The sequence below is a fragment of the Pimephales promelas genome, chromosome 10 (assembly GCF_988280905.1).
Source record: "Pimephales promelas chromosome 10, fPimPro1.hap1.1, whole genome shotgun sequence".
Taxonomy (NCBI): domain Eukaryota; kingdom Metazoa; phylum Chordata; class Actinopteri; order Cypriniformes; family Leuciscidae; genus Pimephales; species Pimephales promelas.
The window spans coordinates 28,423,374-28,443,482 of record NC_142778.1 but is presented as its reverse complement, the minus strand read 5'-3'; the positions used below and the strand labels follow the sequence as shown (position 1 = coordinate 28,443,482).

The following is a 20,109-nucleotide window of genomic DNA, read 5'->3' as shown; positions in this document are numbered from 1 at the left end:
GTAATTCTGTATAATAAATAACAGAACAAACAAACAGTGCACATCCTGCCACAGACTGACATACTCGTGACAAGGCATCGGGACCTAGGTTGAGACATCCTTTCCAGTGATGTACTTGGAAGTTAAACTGCTGAAACCTAAGGGTCCACCGGATCAATTGAGAGGAGGTTTTGGGACTATCAAAGGCTATTGGTCGCTGTAGATATCAAACTGCCTCCCATCAAGGTAATTCCTCTATTTTTTTCACCACCCAGACCACAGCCAGACACTCTTTTTCTGATGTGGAGTAATTTAGTTCTGCTCCTCATAATGTCCTTGAAGCATATGCTATTACTCTTTCCCCCTCAGGGGTTTGCTGGGTGAGAATAGCTCCCAGTCCCACATCACTGGCATCAGTCTGCACCTGAAAAGGTTAGTTGAGATCAGGCTGCATCAATAAAGGTGGGTCTTGCAACAGCCTCTGGAAGGTGGATGCATCATTTCTCAGCCGGCATGGAACAGAATTGGAATAGCCCCTGCATCTCACGCCATGCGTTCTGTATTAAGATTTGTGCAAATCACTCACCTTGTATCAGGTAAGTTACCACAGACCTTGTCAAAAAGCTTGCTGTAGATGGCTGGCCGACGGTGAGAACGATTGAGACTCTGTCGTAAGACATCTATCCTTTATTATGGACATCTATGCTAAGGACTATGAGGCATGTAGCCATCATTTACTCATAAAAGCAATTTGCAACAGATAATATATCACTTTATAGTTGCATTTAGCTCTTTGGTGCATTTGGATTTTGAAATGAACGCAAATCTGCCGAATGAGTAAATAATGTCAGATAACGACAATCGTGCAACACATAAAACAGACATTTATTACAAACATCATAATTCAAAAAAGTGAAAGATTCTTAATTCAATCATACTCTCTTATCTTTGGGAGCGCTGGAGATTTCAGTCTCTAACTGCTTAAGAAAGTTCACATTTAGCATCAGCAGCATTAGGGCACTGATATGTGCATTAACCATGGCAGAAAACACACAAAATTACCCCAAATCTCATTTAAGGATTGCTTTTTAGTCTGATGGAATCAGTTCTCACTCAATTCTGTCATTTTACCCAATGTAATTTGGCTTCATTTATTTCTAAATGGACTTTGCATTATACATCATTGTAAAATACTATTATTAAAAATAAAAATAAATCACAGTGTCTTGATTCATCAAGACATCAAGACACAATCATATTCAGAATGTGGGGCAATCAAACCAAAACAGTTTCAAGTACAATCAAGTCTGATGGGAGCAGAATAATAATGGGTTTTCTGAGGCAGGCATGAACATAAAGAGGAAACAAAGTGGTTATGACACTGGTGTTTCCTGATGAGATTGTAACTTAAAAAAAAAAACATTAGGGCATCACATATATATTCAACAAGTCTGAACAGACACACAATAGACCCTGACCACAGCTTGAGGGGAGAGACTCAAAGACAGATCAGCATATAATGGATGCATTTGTTCCATAATTTATCTGTTCCTGGAAAAGCAGATTAAAAACCCCCAGCTTCGCTCAACAACCATCTGATTGGGGCTGCCTTGGAGTGCAACAGTGTAGTTTTCACTCTCTTCTTCCCTCCAGTTTCAAGGAAGGTCTACTCCATCTGTCAAATGTCCACCCTCCCGCATCCAATCCTGAGACAGCATCATGATTCGATTGGTCAGGTTGATTTCTCGGATGGGGGGACTGGACAGGATGGAAGCTTGAGGGGGGAAAGTCCACATCTAGGGTTGGTGGGCTGATGTCAGGACACGTGGGAAATGAGTCTGACTCGTGTCTGGATGTCTTGGCGACACAGTGGGCACGTTTCCAGCTGTAAGGCACACTCCATACAAATCCCACTGAAGACATCACACAAAGAAACAGAAGATGAGTAAATTGTTCAGCACAAAGAGAAGATATAACAGTAATCAATAATAGGTTAAATGTCCCATGACATCCCATCTTTAAAAACCCTACTGTTTTAATAATCCTGTTAATTATAATCTTAAAATGAATATCCATCTTAGGTGTGAGTCCTAAATCACTAATAGCAAATTTTTCTCATTTATTTTTTGTCTTTGTTAAAGAGTTTTAAGCCATGAACCAATCCAACTAGCGAAGTAAATCGCAACATTTTGAAGCAAAAAAAATATTTAAAAATCAGACAAAAAGAAAAAAAAAGGTATGGATGAAAGAGGGAATGAGGTAAAGATCAAATTAAGCACTGCGAAGGACATAATCGAATAAAAAACGAATAATATTTTCTGAGTCAATTCGTTCATTTTGTTCGTTGAATGAAAATGACACGAAAAAAGATTCGTTCATTTTGATAAAACGAGTTCAAACACAAACGCGAATCACAGAACAGAGCAAGGCGACCATTTGAGCTTATAAAAATTTTTTTTTAAATGAGCGATCGTTTCGCTTAAGACTCTTATTCATTGTCTGGAATCGTTTAAAGCCCTTTGAACAGTTTGCACCGAAACTGTCTTTTGGACTTTGAACCATTTGGTTACCAGTAAAGTCCATTATATGGAGAAAAATCCTGGAATGTTTTCATCAAAAACCTTCATTTCTTTTCGACTGAAGAAAGAATGACATGGATATCTTTATCAGCAAAAGTTTTTTTTAAAGTGAACTACTCCTTTAAACACGGCTATTTAAAAAAAAAAAACGTTGAAATAATGTAGCCTGATGGCTTAATCAAAAAGCTAATTACAACCTTTTAGCTCATATTTACAAGTCATCGTTAAAAATCTATTCGCCTAATGAATAGGAAAAATGGATAGGATTTTTACTTCAGGTACCCCAACTGTTGCAGTTAATGCACATTAATTAGCTAATAGCTATTATGGAACAAAGAAAAATATGATAAATATTTATTAATCACACACTATCATACTTATCTTACTAAACTCATTTTGGTCTAATTTCAAGAGGGTAAAATATAGAGAGAGAAAAAAAGGACAAATAGGTTCTAAATGTCTTAATTCTCATAGCAACAGCTGGTTTTATCTACTCCAATTCAGCCAAGCACACAAAGCCAGCTTTCTTGAGCAAACTGTGAGCCTCCATCACATCTCTTTACCCATAAACCCAGTGGTGTAAACACTGATTCTATATGCTGAACTTTGTACCTGTGCAAACAGGGTCTCAGTTCAGTGTCAGCCATCTGGTCACAGCAGAGGGTGCAGCAGTTATCTCTGATGCTAACCTGCTTGAGCAAAGCCAGGCGCCGGTGTCTGAAATAAAAAGACAGAGAACCAGCAATTTTATGTGCTCTTTGTTTGGCATGAATGAACGGTATGAGTGATAACTAATGCATTATTCACATTTACATAAGTCATTGATAATTTGTACAGAAGTCTAATAATAAACAGTGCAAACCTGGGCAGAATGATTTTCTCGTCTGATGCGAGCGAGGCAAACTCATTAAATGTGTTGAATTTGAAGGAGGGGGGATGGCGGAAGGGCTTGGCTCCAAAGTTGAACTCACACTGTTGGTAGGACATGAAACTGGCTGCAGCGAAAAAGCCAGACCTAAGACAAGGTAAAGCAAGTGTTAAAAAAGCTCCGTAAACATTTGTTTTAAGCCTTGTGGTAAAGAAAATGAGTCTTTCTTACGTGGCAGAGGAGAACACCTGCTTCTCAGGAGGCAGCTGGTGTCCGTTCAGATAGAAAATCATCTGCTTCTTGCTGAGGTCCAGCAGGAAGCCAATGGCATCACCTAGAAATTCCAGAAAACACTGCTCACAAATCTTTGCAAACGACTTTTTTTCCCCTAAAATGAAGAAATACACTAAATGCAAGAAATCATCAAATAATTGAGTTACAGGTGCTGAACAGGAAGCACCGCACAAACCTTCTTTCCAGCAGGGGTGGGAGTGAGGTTTACTGCGAGCGTTGTACCAGATCAGCTGCCTGCAGCCATCATACGCACATGAGTACTCATCATCTCCAATCCCATAACCCTCCTGTACAAACACACAAATACATTCTCCTCACTTTAGTTTCTTTCTTCATTGAAGGAATAGTTCACTTTGAAATTAATTTTTGATATGTTTTAGCTTACCTCAAGGGCATCCAAGATGTAGGTGTCTTTGTTTCCACAGCATTTTCAATTTTGACATTTTTTAGATAGATCTAAATATGTTTAGTGTAAAGTAAAACTTCCGAAATATCCGTGTAAACAATGCGTCGGTGATGTAGACGCGCGAGAGATCACTTCCGGCGTAACGTTGGACACGGTTCAGTTCGGTTCAGTTGGACATCTGATTCAGATCAGTTCGACGTAGAGGTAAAAACTATATAAATACTGTTCGTTTTCTCACACAAACCGCTCGTTTCGTGTCTTAGGCCATCAGTGTGTACTTACATTCACGAGTCATTAAATCATGTTTAATTTGGACTTCTCTGGGCATGCTCTTTGACGTGGACCCCCATACCTCCATTATATGACTGACAGACAACAACGGTTTGACCGAAAAATGTCAAAATTGAAGATACTGTGGAAACAAAGACACCTACATCTTGGATGCCCTTGAGGTAAGCTAAAACATATCAAAAATAAATTTCAAAGTGAACTATCCCTTTAATGTGACACAGAACTTTTCTTATTAATGTATTAAAAACAAAATAACATTGTATAGAGTAAATATTGTAGAGAAATATCTAAACGTAACCAGAAACGCACGTGGTTTAGAAACTTGCTGTCCTTGGTTGCCCAGCCAATTTGCATGACACCAGAGGTGATGACTGTAACCTCATAGTACCAAACCCCCGAATCCACACAGAATGTGCAGCGGACGCTCTCAAATGAAGACGCATCACAACGAGCCTAGGGGAAAAAAAAGATTGCTTACATAAGAGAAACTAATCACAATTCATTACTTGTCTTTTATGGTTATAACTAGCTGTTCTTCCGTAAAGGGGAGGGGGGGGGGTACTTCCACAATACCCAATGAGAAACAGTAAAATAAGCAGCTGTACGGCCACAGAGATGGAGGAATGGCTGGTCGAAATGTGTCAACACGACTGCATTTATGATGTCTCCTCATATAATTGTCTACAGCAAGTTGCCGCGACAATGTATCCATTTATGGCTCGTTTCCACTGAGTGGTACGGTAGGGTACAGTTCGGTTCGGTACGCAATTATTTGCGTTTCCACTGTCAAAAGTTGTGAATGGTACCAAAAAGCCGAACCGTACCACTTTTTGGGTACCCTTCCGTTGGGGTACCTAGCACAGTGAAAGGGTACTAAAAGGTGGAGCTAGACTCACTGCAGAACGGTGATTGGTGGACAGAGTATCGTCACTTGCTCGTGCTACAAGGGCATTAGAAACATACAGTTGAAATATATTACTACTGTTATTGTGTCACGAAATGTAGTTTTAAGAGTTTTTCAGGTGAAAAAGTAGTTTTTTAAAGCTCAAATCTGTGGTTTATTTACAGATTTATGATAATTTGACTGAGATCCATTCCAAGCAATCACTGGACGCTCGCGATCGTGTCCCCCGCCTGGAACAGCCTTTCCTCGGCTAGTCGTTCTGATGTTTGCCGCTGACTCGGATTTCTCTGTAGTTGTTAAACATGAGATATAGTTCGTCTTGTATAAACCTAACAGGTAATCTTTGGTCTTGTGAATCTATAACTCGTTCCCTGGCCAATATTTTTGGCAGAAGGCTACGTGAAGTTTCACATCTTAGAGCGCTGAATTTGTATATTTAACTGACTGAATTGTTTCTTGATGTTATTTAAGCTTTACTGTATATCTTTTTGTACTTTTTACTTATACCTTTATAATGGCTATTATTGATAAAACTGAAATTCAACAAAAAGAGATTTTATTTTATTACAAGATCATCTGTAGGCTATGTTTATTGCAACATTTGTACCAATGCGATAGCCTATGCAATACATTACATTACATATTGCCTGGAATATGTTTAATATTTTTACATTTAAACGAAAAGAGGCAGGGTTGTTTTATATTTTATAAATATAACGTTACATATATAGGCTACATGCAGTGAATATAATCAATAGGCTATGCTTTGCCTGAATCACATTTGTGTGCTTTAGAATGTTTAAAATGTATTGAAATGAAATCGAAAAGAAGCAGAGTGGTGTTTTATAACATATTTCGTTTTTTTGTTGCCTAAAATGAACATACAGAGAAAACCTGAGTCGCATAGCCAGAACGAGCAGAGTGCCGCGTTCAAGAACGCGCTGTTCCATTAACAGAATTACTGGACTCGCGTCCTCGGGATCATCAGTCGGACTTTGCGTTGGCTTCTTGGAAACGCCTAATGCCAGCGCTTGTTTCTAGTGACAAACATGCCGAGAAGCAAGAACAAGATCTGCTGTCTGTCATCCATTGCTGTTTACTATGTCGCTTTCTTCGCGCGAAAATGACGTTGATCGCTTCTTTCCAGCATACCATGCCTATCAAGTAAGGGTACTGTTGGCGGTGGAAACGCAAGCCTGATCATGGTGTACCCGACCCGACCCGTACTGTACCGTACCGTACCCCTCAGTGGAAACGAGCCATTAGTTTACATCCGCTTCTCCGTGAGGTGCTAAATCTGGCATGATAATCTTAAAGGAATACTTCAGGATTTAGCATTAAGCTTTGTATCAGTAGAAAGCATATCAACCATGCCTAATTATCTTGCACAGATGGACGAACACGAAATATGCTTCATGCTCTGTGATATGTGAAGTTGCAAAACACCACTTTTGAATAAGAAACAATGTCTATAAAACTCAATAAATTGGAATTGGGTCACATTTTACTGACAGTGTAAAACAAGGCCTAAGACTGCAAAAAATAATTACTCTACAACACCCCTCATGCCCTGTGTGTACATTTCATTGGTTTTTATTTGCATTTTGCAAGAGCTCTAAATAAATATATTTTATCTACCAATCAGAGAGAAGTTTGTTCCATTCTGTTGAACACATCTTATAATATCTAAATCCATTTAGCAGAATGTTATCGACACTTACAATAATGGTTTGTCTCTCACCTCAAGTCCAGTAGGAGAGATCTTGAGATATTCGCTGACGTCATTACTGTTCAGCATGGCATTGATGTTGTTTAAGTTCACCTTCTCATAGGTAAACTGGCGCCCCTCTTTGATAACTACAGGTCAAAGAGTAACAAAAGATAAAATTATCAGTGAGATATACAAGAATATTAATATAATATCTATCTATAAAATCATCACAAAACAAACAGTTAAGATAACCATTAATGCTAATTGTGTTTTCCCCATAGCAAGTGCATAGAATTCAGAAGGATATTTAAAAAAATACTGAAAAGATTTTATATTCTGTGGAAAATATTTATTTCTTAGGTTCTTCTTCATTTAAAAAGTCTCAGTAAAAGCTACAACACACCAAAAGTCCTGATTTCCATTCAAAAAAAGTTACGCATACCATTTGCAATTAAAGTTACTTACAGAGGTTATCAAGACTCCACTGGGCACAGAAGCCCACTTGACGCTTTAGGTAGTCAGGATGATCTGACCAGGACTCCAGAACAGACAAACGTTTACTGATACATGATTCCGACACGGTTAACTTGTTCTCACCTGAGACAAAGACAGGTTCTCATTAAAGTACCCTTTTCCCCAAAAAAAAGTTCCTGTTTGAAGATTTTGAACTGACAGTTATAGTTGATATTGAACTGAGTTATACTTACTGGTTTGAGAGAACTTCTCTAAAGCGATGAGAGCAAACAGCATGACAGTGGGATGGGCCTCAGAACTCTAGAAGACCAAGAAGACCACATTAATGGCTTTGACACCAGCATTAAAACAATCATGCAAAACTACAGCATTAACATAAAAGGAGCTCTCCAAACTGGGATGAGGAACTGTTTAGATTAGCTTTAAAGTGGCCACATTCTACACTTTTGAGCATTTACATTTTTACAAATAAATTTGTCCGCTAATAAATGTTAAAAGTTTCAGAATTGAAAGATTTATGCAATTAAACACTGTTGTTCAAAGGTTTGGGGTCAGTATGATTTTTTAAATGTTTTTGAAAGTAGGCCATAAGATGGTCACCAAATCTGCCTTCAATTGTTAAAAAATCCAGTAAAAAAATTAGCAATATTGTGAAATATTATTACAATTTAAAATAACCATTTTCTATTTAATATCATTTGAAACTGAATTTATTCCTGTAATGGCAAAGCTGCATTTTGAAGCATCATTCATCCAGTCTTCAGTGTCGAAATCATTCTAATATGCTAATTTGATGCTCAAGTAACATTTATTATTATCAATCTTGAAAAAAATTGTTCAGCGTAATATTTTTGTGAAAACCCCTGATGAATTTATTTAGTCTGAATAAAAGTATTATTTAGCCTTACTGACTATAACTACCCTTTTAGTCGGTATGTGTAATAAAACACTCAATTCTCTCACCAAACTCTCCAGTAAGTACTCCAGAGTTCCAGGGCTGAGGAGCGCAATGCTCGCTGGACCTGTAGAAAGTAACAAGATGAAGTACCCCAGTATTAACCAAATGATTCCTTTGGGCAATGTGTTTGACCTTAAAAACAGAAGCACATGTCTTCAAACTGAGAGAACTGGACAGTGTGTGCATGTGTTTGTGTGCTGCAGCCTCAGCAGAGCTGTCAAATCACAGGCCTCTAAGGGAGCCTGCAGCATGCTCAGACATGACAGGTCTTCACAGACTGCAAACGCAGCTCTTTAGCTTCAGAGGAACATGCTAGTGCAAAGATGCAACAGATCTAGGATTCATTTTAAACAATCTTAAAATCTGGTCCCTTACATGAAATTGTTTACAATAATAACTGGACATCAAATGTAGTGTGTCTGCATGTGTGTGCATCTGCATGTCCCTCACCAGCCAGTTTCTCAGCCAGACAGCCCAGGACTGCTGTGGTGTTGCGGTGTTTGGCTGGGATGAGGGCATCCTGACGCGCCACAGCAGCACTCAGATTCAACATGTCCGACAACTTCTGCAGAGCATCCTGAAAAAAACAATTAACTCTTCATCAATGCTTGAATTTGTAAACAAGTCAGAATTGTTTAATGTTTTTGAAAGAAGTCTCTTATGCTCACCAAGGTTGAATTTTTTGTATCAAAAATACAGGAAAAAAGTAATATTGTGACATATTAATTTATTTTTTTTACTTTAATATATTTTCAAATGTAATGTATTTAATGGAAGAGCTGACTTTGCAGCAGTCACATGATTCTTCATAATTTATTTTAATATTCTGATTTGGTGTTTGAGAAACATTTCTTATTATCAATATTAAAAACGGATTTTTTTTCAGGATTTAATTGAATTTGAAGCATTCTTTTTTAAATAATGTCTTTACTGTCACTTTTGATCTATTTAATGCATCCTTGCAGAATAAAAGCATAAAAAATCTTGATATACAATCACAATATAGTTACTTCATAGATAACCTACTGAATGAAATACTTTACAAAAAAAAAGATAATTTTTGACCTTTTTTTTCACTTGGAAATTGATGGACTCAAGCCAAAAGAGGACATTTAATAAGCCAAAAGAGGACAATTAATAACAAATGATTGATACATTTAGCATCAGTATGAAACCAGTTATAAAATCATAAGACCTGTCTTAAGGCCTCATTATGCTTCTGCGTCAACTCCACAGCGTCGTGGCCGGGTGTGTGGTTCGCAAATCTCTTTGCTAGATTGTTTTGGTTCCGTGTGCCGGTTCCACTTTTTCATTTCCGACAATAGCCGGTTTCCATTACCCTTCAAATTGCGCAAATTGAAATTCCGAATTGAAGATACGCACAATGGAAACACGTCTCTTTCGCAAAAAATCCTGTTTATCGCAAAAAAGTTTACGCTTACATGAGAAGGTTTTTCAGGCAATTTGAAAAAGGAATATTTCGCCAAACTGCAATGGAATAAGGGTTTTGTGCATTTACAGTCACCTGGCTTAGAAGACGCGGTGTGTTTGGGTCCGTGTCCGCAAAAAAAAAAAAAAAATTAACATATTTATATCATAATTATCAAATTAATATAATTAATATCTATAAAATAATAATTAATATCAATATCATGTTATAACATTTATTAGGCTACATGTAGAAGATGCTTTTATCCAAAAAAAGGAACAAAGCAATTCGTCACATCTCATTCATAATACAGGTTGGACAATAATAATTCAGTGCTAAGATTATCCCAAATAAACACAAGATTTTGACACATATCCAAGTGTCTGTGGGAGTGTGGAGCGCACACTGGATGGCACGGATGCATGGGCACGAACACTTGCATTTTCCTAACAACAGTGGAAACCAGAAAAGCTACACTCCGGAAATGATGTATAATTTAACCAATCACAGCCTTTGTGGTCTGCGTAGCCTCACGCATATGCATAGTTACATTTTTTTGGAGGTGTACGTCGAGCTACGGTGGAGGGGATTCGTGGGCAACGCAGACGTATGCGGCGGTATGCCGTCGATTCGAAGCAGAAGCATAAAACAGGCTTAATGCGCAATTCTGTCTGAATTATAAACTGTAAACAGAAACTATAAAACGTTTTTAATCTTGACATCAACATAAAATGTGTAAAAGAAACATTTCAGAAGCATCTAATGATATCATTAGATGCTTAGACAGACAGGGAGAGGAATTTTCCTCAAAAGCAACATAAACTCAAATACTAGGGAAATGTTGTGGTCCATTTTCAAAGTGCGACCAAAGATAGAGCTGCATTACTGCCCATTAGTGATAACAGAGATGGAAAAATAATATGGCAGTCAAAGTTGTGTGGTAATGCAGATGGGAACTCACTTTGGTGGGCAAAGGGCATTCATCCAATAGAAGGGTTATTACGGCTGGTCCTAGTGGGTCATCCAAAGGAATTACCCTAATCAAAGACTGCACCACTTCCAACCAGCCATCATCTACAGAGTGAGAAACAGAAAGGGACAGAGACAAAATGAGGATGGGGAAGAAGAAACAGAAGTTCGGTCTATGCGATATACTTTGTGTATTACAGAGCCATTATTATGACTATGCTTTCACACACCATTGAAAGTTATTGTTTGACTGATATGGGTTTTCAATGCCAACATCTTGAGAGCAGATGGTCTATGATGATGATGATGACCAAATGAGATAAATTGCTAAAATTACTACATATTATACTACACTAAAATGCTCTTCAGAGAGTTTTGATACGAGTCTTAAAGCCCAGGGAAATGTTTCCACCTGTTTACTCCTGCATGAAAATCTTAGCAGCCACCTGACGCCACACAGTCTCAAACCACAACATGCAGGCTCAGCTCGGAGTGACAGATGCACGTATAAATAAAAATCAACCGTCACACAGGCTTTGGCAATGGCACAAGAAAAGAAGCAAGCTGGAAACCCATGATCACATGATCTTGCTCAATTTTTACCCCCAATTAGAGTCTGGTCCATATACAGACCCAAACAACCCCTCAGCATTACAGCGTAAAGCTAACATCCATGAGTAATTAAAAAAGCTAAATTTGGTAAGTATCAAAACAGGAGCACACAGCTCTTGTAATCAAGCACAAGCAGTGTAGCATATAGTCATGATCATACACTGTCTTTGTTCCAGCAGTTGTGAGGCTCTACGGGACTCTAAAGTCTACAGCTGAGCCATGGCATTAGCTAAAGTCTAACTTCAGCTAATGCAACAGAACAGAGCAACGGCATGACAATGGCAGCACAGGGCACGAGCCAAACTTAAAAAGCACCCATCACTAATATACACAGAGCTTCCACAGCTTCCGCTGTTAGATTAGCAGCCTAACAACTTAATCAGTAGCCAGAGGGTCACACAACAAGCTGCACTTGTTCCCCTGATGGAAAAATAAACAAGCTGGGAAAGAGGGAGTCAAGGTTTGGGTGGTTCACTTTGGCTACACTGTTTCTCCACTGGTGACTATTCAAATGCAGCTACTCATTCTCTCTTAAAAAAAAAAAAAACTCAACATTTCACATTTTGGCTTTTTATTTTAGCAGATGAAGAAGACATCTTTTAACAAGCAAGCAGAAAATAATTAAGGAGAAGGCACCATCTAGTTTGGTTAGTTTCAAGCATCCATGATTCATAGGGATGAATAGGAATGCTAACAGATTGCACTCTTCAGGTATTTTAGGGTTTTTTTAATACATCATGCATTGAATAGCTGCCCAATCATAAAAAGCCAAGCCTAAAGGCAGTGAAAGACGCATTTGAGGTGGATAACAATCCTTTCACCTCAGGAGGTGGTCGGGCTGCACGATTTGCAGGAAAAATTTAATAGCCATTTTTCTGATAAAAAATTGCACTATAAAATGTGATTTAAAAAAAAAACCTCAAGGTTGTTTGTAGGGCTGCATAATTTGGACACAATTTTGTGATTATATTTCAATACTACCATCAAATATATAATAAAAAAAATATATATTATTATCATAAAACAAACAAAATAAGAAATACTACTATTGTAATATATTTTACTGTAAAAAATATTTAAGAAAAAAATACAATTATTTTATTGTACTATATTAGACAAATGGATAAGCAAAAGTTTTAAGTGAAACCGCTTATATTAGCATATAGCATTAAGAATATCACAATTTAAGCCCACATGAAAATTCTTCAGCGTTTTAGGGGTCTTAGACTCACCTGTCTCTGCCATCTCATGCAGTGTGATCATGGAGTACGGCGGCTCTTGGTCACTGAAACAAAACAAAAAAAACACATACAAAGGTTAATTTAAAAAAAGTAGAGCAACCTAATATATAAATGATTTGCCAGTGTGCCTCATACCCTGGGTGCATAAGTGTGTAAGCATCTTATTTAGACCTTAGCTGCTCTAGACATTAGTTATGAAAGCCTAATGGTATAATGGGTGATTGTGCGACACATGACGGATTGTTATTGGAGGGCAGACTGCCGCTGCTGGGGTTGTTTTGGCTTTAGGCTCTATGCATCCATTTTGCAGCCTGGGTCTGCAACAGTAAATCTAAACAGCAATAGCAAAATCCCTTGAGGTGCTCCTGGAGCCCGGCACGATCCAAACACCACCAGAGACATTTAGGGAAAATAAATTTGCCTCTACTCTGTGGAGTGTCAACAGTGTGGTTCATTTGTCAGTCATAAATCAGTGGTTGGTGGGGTGATGTTTTCAAACAGCAAATGAGGACAAGGAAAAGATAGCTATGAGGGTGGTTGGAAAAAAAAGAAGAAAGCGTGAGAGAGAGTGAGAGAAGTCTAATGCCCCAAGCCATGGGTGTCTGACTGCTGTGTGATTGTTGTGTAACGGTCACACAGGGACATGTTCTAGTTAGACAAACACTGATTTTCTGCTCAATCCACACACCACACCTTTTTTTTTTTATTTAAAGTCAGATGAGAATATTTTTTGTGTGCAAAAAACCCCCTAAAATAACAACTTCAATATTCAATAATTTCTTCTCTTCCATGTCAGTCTCTGACGCCATTCATGAGAGCATCACAACGCATACGTGTGGCACTAAAGCAGGATCCGGCCAATAACGAGCACTGAACTGCACTGTTTACGCGTGAACAGCCTCAGAGACTGATACGGAAAGGAAGACATTTTTTATTGTGCACAAAAAAAATATTCACGTCGCTTCTTAACACCATTGTAGTCACATGGACTATTTTACCAATGTCTTTACTACCTTTCTGGGCCTTGAAAGTGGCAATTGCGTCGATTCCGTGGGGGGTTGGCTCGTGGATTTCATCAAAAATATCTTTGTTTGTCTTTAGAAGATGAACAAAGGTCTTTTGCGTTTGGAACGGCGTGAGGGTGAGTCATTAATGACAGAATTTTTCTTTTTGAGACCGTACACAGTTGAGTTCATAGTGTATAACTGCATTAAGTGTATTGTGCGTCATTTAGAATACAACTTGAATGAAGTAAAAACATTGAAATAGATACAAATATTGACCCTCAAAAGTCTGAAATCAAGAGGTTTCTCACAGCCATATCATCCAGCCATTTAATGCCATTTTCAGAAAAGTTAATTTGTTTCTTTAGGGTCTAAATGAAAAGTTTGTAGCATACTTTAATTAAAAATTCTTAGTATTGTAAGAAAACAATAATACTGTTTTCAGCATGCAATTTCAGTGAATATGCCTTTAAATGATAATGAGCTTCACTCACTCCGCCCCTCTGTTCTGCGGGTGCTTTGACACAACGCACGTGGAGTGTTGCCGCACGTGGAGTGTTGCCTTGACAACAGTTAAGGGTATATTTTGGATTTAAAATGGCAGTGGGAGTCTCTGAGGACACATCTTTGCAATTGAATCAATTTGAACTGGAGTCGAACCCCGAACAAGATGACGGACGCAAAGATGTTTGACAATTAAGGCTCGAACAGGACGTTTCTGAATGGTTGGTCAACATAATGTCACTTTAATCTATCTTTGTGTACTGGCAGGGTAGAGTAACTTAGTGAAATGTATGAACACTATGTGTTTCCTGATGTACACGTACTCAGTTTGTAATAACACAATAACCATAAAGCGTTGTTCATTATAAACATTGAATTATATTGAAAACATGGCGTAATGTGCCCTGCCCTGAGTGTAAACTAGCCGCATTCATTGCGAAGCGTGCAAGCGATTTGCAAAGATTAATATAAAATATACAATTTTACACTATACAGTATTAAATACGCTACTGTCAATCAACAATCGTAGGAGGGGTGTCCAAACGCGTGACGTCACACGGTCGAACAGCTCAATCTGAGGCAGGGGAAAACTTATAAGGAGAATAAAACACTGGATAGATTTTTATCATTATATGATGGTTGTGTACAGGCACAGCCAACACACATTTCAGTACAATCAACTTGAAAAAGTGCATGTGCCATTATGACCTCTTTAAGGTGCAAGCATGTAAAAAAAAAAACGGCTGTCAAAGGATGTGGTTGAGCAACCAAAATATATTCCAGCTGTGAAAAAGAAAAGTAAAAAAGAAATGAAAAGAAAAGAAAAAGAAAGCAGAGACTCCCTCTTGTGTCCTTTAGGTGTCTTTCTTGGGAAACAAAAAAAGTCAAAACTGTAATTCTCTATATAAAGATATGCAGGCTTTACAAATAAGATGGCAGGTTCAGAGACACCAAATCTGATGGCCGCATAGAAGTTCTCGTCTAAAGTGAACATCCATCATTACGAGATAGCTGTAGGCTGGCTATGTAGGAAGGTGTAAAAACATGTGACAAAGAGGAAGAGTGACTGGCGACTCTGATATCCAGCCAAATTGTTAAAAGAAACATGAAGGTAGAGCTGTCACGATAACTACTTTTTGTTGTGCGATATATTGCACCAAAATTAATTGCGATAAACGATATTATTGTCATTTTCAGACCATTTTATGCCACTGATTACCTATGACAATATAATAGCATTATAATGCAAGTACACTGTTTCAAAGAACATTTATTCTCATTCTATTCAATATTTAGACATTGTGTACAAAAAATATCCCAAATAAATAAAACAAGTAGGCCTAAATAAATACACATTCTTAACAAAAAAGTTTCAGGTATCAAAAACTAGATTAAAACAAAGAAATATGTCAATTTAAACTTTTAAAGTGTCTCACACAAAGGCACAGATGCATCAACAGGACATTTCATATTTTTAAATGCTGGTTTTTCGACCGTGCATAATGGCTGCATCTCTTTGGCTAAATAGTAGTGTAGTGCCTGAACGCGTTCATATTTGAGTGAACTGAAGAATGTACTGTATTACTGCCTGATGAACGCGTTCATTCTGGTGTATGTCTGCGAATGCACGCTCTATCAGTTTAAACTCTTACCTTCGTACAATAGGGTGCCGATTTGTATAGAGCCTTCCAGGCGAAAACCCGGCTAAAACACACGTAAACAAGCCTTAAACACCCAATCTGGCAACACCAACCGCGCCGCGGCCACCGTCAACAAAGCAGCGAGTGAGGAGATGTATGATCATTTAAACGGATTTTATGAGGTCAGTGCGGATGGGAAAAAAAAATCTCACATTTCTGCGCAAACTGGCCGTCGCTAAAATAATTGTTGTCTGTGGTTGTATGGGCTGTGACAATAACAGCCTAATGAAAAAAGCTCACAGCATGGAAAAAAGAACTATAAATTAATTAGTTTTTTTGAAGTATGAGCTATGAACTGAACTAATTCATTTTAAAATGTGTGAACTGAACTTTGAACTAGTTCGTGTAGAAAGTGAAATTTACCAACACCAGAGTTACGCTATCCGTGAGTGTGCGCCATTTCGCGCTGTCACGTTTACTGCTATATTTGCACTGTCGGGACGGGAAAATGCATCTGCAACATAACTGTCTGGAAGAAGGCCCCTCTCCAACTCCAGCTGCTGTTGTTGTTCCCAGGTTGAAACACTGGGTGGGATGGTTATGTTTTAGGTGCGATTTTAAGTTTGTTGTGTTGCCTCGTCGCGTTGCGACTGTTTTAAAACACAGTCGACATACCCGCTCGTTCACGTTTATCTCTCCTCTCTCGTTCGGCTTAAAGGCAAAATGTTCCCACACCGGAGCTGAAGATTGTGGCTTTGAAATCAATTAATTCCATGTTGGACTCGTTCTTCCTAACTGTCTGGCTCGCTGTAGATGTCACGAGAACACTTTAAAATGCAGTTTTGGTTCACGCCTACTCTTCACCTGCCGGTGTCCGCTCTCTCCCTGTGTGTGTGTGTATGTGGTGGACGCGTGCAGACAAGATGACAGAGGAAGCGCGATCAACTAAAATGCTCATGACATTCATTTTATTGTAAAAATGAATCTAATTATTATTCTTAATAGTAAAACAAATTATCTGTTGCAATATATCGCGGCACCAAAAATGATCGCACTGGTTTCCATATATCGTGCGATAAGTCGATATATTGACTATCGCGACAGCTCTACATGAAGGAGCGCTCTGTTATCTCAAGCTGCTGTCTTGGGCAATAATACATTAAGATTAAATGTGGTGCTGTGCGAACAAATGAATAAATAAATAATGGCATGCTCATTACGGAGATCTGCCAGGCTTCTCAATAAGATCTGCACATTAAAAGGTTTTTTATTATAAAAGTTCAAGCTCTTGCAGATGTTGTGTCATCCCTGTGGTAAACAACTGGGAAAACAAGCCCACAATGCAAATGTATGTTCAATGCTTTTAGTCAAAGTAAAGTGATGTTATTGCTGAATGCTGACGCACAAAAATTAGGAACTGAAATTGAGATGACATACATGATTCATTCCTACCCAGAATTAATGACAAATCTCTGCAGATCTCCTCGTCATTAAAGGTTCACTCACTTGTCAACTAGAGTTCTGATGACGGCCAGCGTGTCCAGTACCAAACCGTCCACGTTTTGTTTTTTCCGACGTGGCTCGTGCGGCCCTCGACCTCGCCGGGGCGGTCGAACCGGGTCCCTGGGCCGACTGCCTCTGGCCTCTGGGGGATCAGACACAGAGTTATCCACTCGCCTGAGCTGCCTGCGAGGGGCTGATCCCTCCTCGACATCACTGTCCTCTCTGCACACGCAGCTGTTCCCCATGGCTCCACCGGATGAGAGGCTGGGCCAAAACTGCACTGACTGCAGCTGTTCTACGGTGAGTCGTAGAACCCGCACGAGGCTCCTGCTGGCACAGAATGCAATCCAGGTGGCTACTATCATATCATTTGAAGGACTTTAGAGGGTGTCTCAGTACGGGTCGGGTAGACATGTCAGTCATTGTGCTACTGCAGGCCATCAGCAGCCAGATGCAGACGTGCAGAGCTGATGGTGCAGTCAACGCGCATCCTAAGGTTTGGTAGGTTTTCACTCCTGAAAAGGATTATGCATCAAATTATTATCATTGTGGACAGAAAAACATGACCATGCAAACATGCACATAGAATGATCAAAGGAACTACCAATATTCTTGTCAAAGTAAAACTCAAACAGTGATTATATCCACTTCTCTAATGATGGCATTATATATGTCATGTATATATATATATATATATATATATATATATACACACACACACACACATACAGCATTTTGGTCAACATTTGTTAATTAAATTTTGCATTATAATAATATTAATTATTAATATTATTTTATACTATTGGTGTAACTATGCCATTATTGATTATTTTATTAGTTACAATAATATCCAGGTCTTGTCTAGCGAACGATGTTTTGCTGTAAGGTATAAAGTTTGTAAGTGTCTAGTACAGACTGTAGCCTACAAGTAATATCTAAAACCTAACCTGACTAATTTGATTTTAACCAACATATACACAGATTATACAAGGTTATTTATAGTGTGTAATAACTACATTAAACAGCAGACAGTACGTAATTAAACATTCATAAACTATAAACACTTTTAACTATATATATATTCTTGCTAGGAAACGCGATTACAGCAGTTGTCAGTGTTAGCAGCGGCTAACTAACAGCTAACGTTAGCACACCAAACAACTTTACGAAAACCTCTTTTAAAACAGAACAATCCACTCACACATGAATGAATGAACACTGACCAGTGTACACAGTCACTGTAATTTACAAACCCGCTGAAAGCTTATAAACAGCACGCAGTCATTTCAGTAAATTAGCGTCAATAAACTTCAGTCTCTGAGGCTGCGTCTCAAACTCTAGTGAGCCGTCTCCGTAGGCAGCATTTAAAGGGACAGTTAATCTATAAATAAAATATCTGCCATTGAGATTTTAAAACCTGCATTATTCTCTTTCTTCCATTAAACGCAAAAAAAGAGATATTGGGCAGATGGCTTGCGACTGACAGCGTAAGTCACCATGGACTTATATTATGAATTATCATATTGAAAGTAAATGGTGACTCAGGCAGTCATTCTGTCTAATTTCTCCTTATATACACATTCTGATTTTTAAACCGCACATGCCTATGCCCAAATGTTACGAACGTAAATATAATTCCAACAATGCTGTCTAGACAGGCAACTTACTCGGTCTTGAAACAGCCTTTTTCATCATGTCAGAAATTAACGTTAGCAAACATACAACTAGCCACACCTCCAAACAGATGAACAAAACATCAGTTTAAAGCTTCTCTTGACTTGGCACATACACTACCACGTATTTTGTCATCAAATAAAGTAAATATTCCCGAGACAAGTATTTACTCACCAGGTAAAGTGGAGAATTTTCGGTAAATGCAGCAGCACTGATCCGTAGGCCGAACACAAAGACTACACGGGAAGTGTGTGTGCTTTACTTCTCAGTAAAGAAGTAAATGATTCGTTCTCTCATACACAACCACTTCAACAATCAACAATTTGTCGACCCACACACAAAGACAGATCCAGCCAGTGTTTGATAATGAAAGTAACCGTTAGACTGAGAACTGAAAGCACTGACTGACTGGAATCGGTGTGAGATAAATAGCTAAAGGATCAATGAGCGCTCTGTGTAGTCAGTGATGGGAAGTCAGACTCATTTCCGCGAAATGGTTCTTTTGAGCTGTTCATTGCAGAGAACCGGTTACAAAAGTGATTCCGCTGTTCTTTACGTCAGTATAATTGCGTCATTATGTGGTCGTGTTGTCATTCAGACAGACTGGTGTTGTATCTGTTTTTGTAGGCTACATGTTGTCACCATAGACTGTTAAATAAAAAGAAAATAAAAATATCACATTTTGTTGTTTAGTACATTAACATCTTTCCAATTATTGTAAGCTAATCTGTTGTTTCCACATTCCCTTTGTTGTAGCCAATAATCAGCTCATGAAAACAAAGTAATTTAGAAGCTAACCTGCCTTCTGTTACAATAAACAGTAGGGTAATACATTTTGTTTTAATTAATTCGACCATTTCGCCCAAAATGTTTTATTAAAATGCTATGTATTTAATAGCATGTTGATATGTTGACAAACCTTTTAACATGTTATTTTAAGTTAATTCGTTCTCTCGGCTCTTTTCCGAAAGATCCGTTCCGACCAATTCATGAACATATTGTTCAACTCGGTTCAGTGAATCGGTTCAAATAAAAAGATGTGATTCAAAAGAACGATTCGTCGTTTGTG

General features: G+C 38.3%; 1 protein-coding gene across 3 annotated transcripts; it reads right to left on the bottom strand.

The window, feature by feature from the left end:
- Window positions 1–843: 843 nt before the first annotated feature.
- rspry1 (ring finger and SPRY domain containing 1) lies at window positions 844–19,544 on the bottom strand. Of its 3 annotated transcripts, none has more exons than XM_039693039.2 (15): window positions 19,215–19,544; window positions 17,370–17,881; window positions 12,707–12,759; window positions 10,855–10,967; window positions 8,915–9,041; window positions 8,470–8,528; window positions 7,740–7,806; window positions 7,498–7,629; window positions 7,063–7,178; window positions 4,727–4,870; window positions 3,896–4,007; window positions 3,658–3,760; window positions 3,421–3,573; window positions 3,171–3,275; window positions 844–1,892 (listed from the first exon to the last, which is right to left on the bottom strand). In XM_039693039.2, the coding sequence occupies exons 2-15, from the start codon at window positions 17,729–17,731 to the stop codon at window positions 1,796–1,798; spliced, it is 1,743 nt and encodes a 580-aa protein (XP_039548973.1). In that variant the 5' UTR covers window positions 17,732–17,881; window positions 19,215–19,544; the 3' UTR covers window positions 844–1,795. The 3 variants fall into 3 exon arrangements, with proteins under 3 accessions (XP_039548973.1, XP_088972540.1, XP_039548974.1); XM_089116414.1 differs by lacking the exon at window positions 19,215–19,544 and adding an exon at window positions 19,034–19,052; XM_039693040.2 differs by lacking the exon at window positions 19,215–19,544 and adding an exon at window positions 18,568–18,714.
- Between the last annotated feature and the right edge of the window lie 565 nt (window positions 19,545–20,109).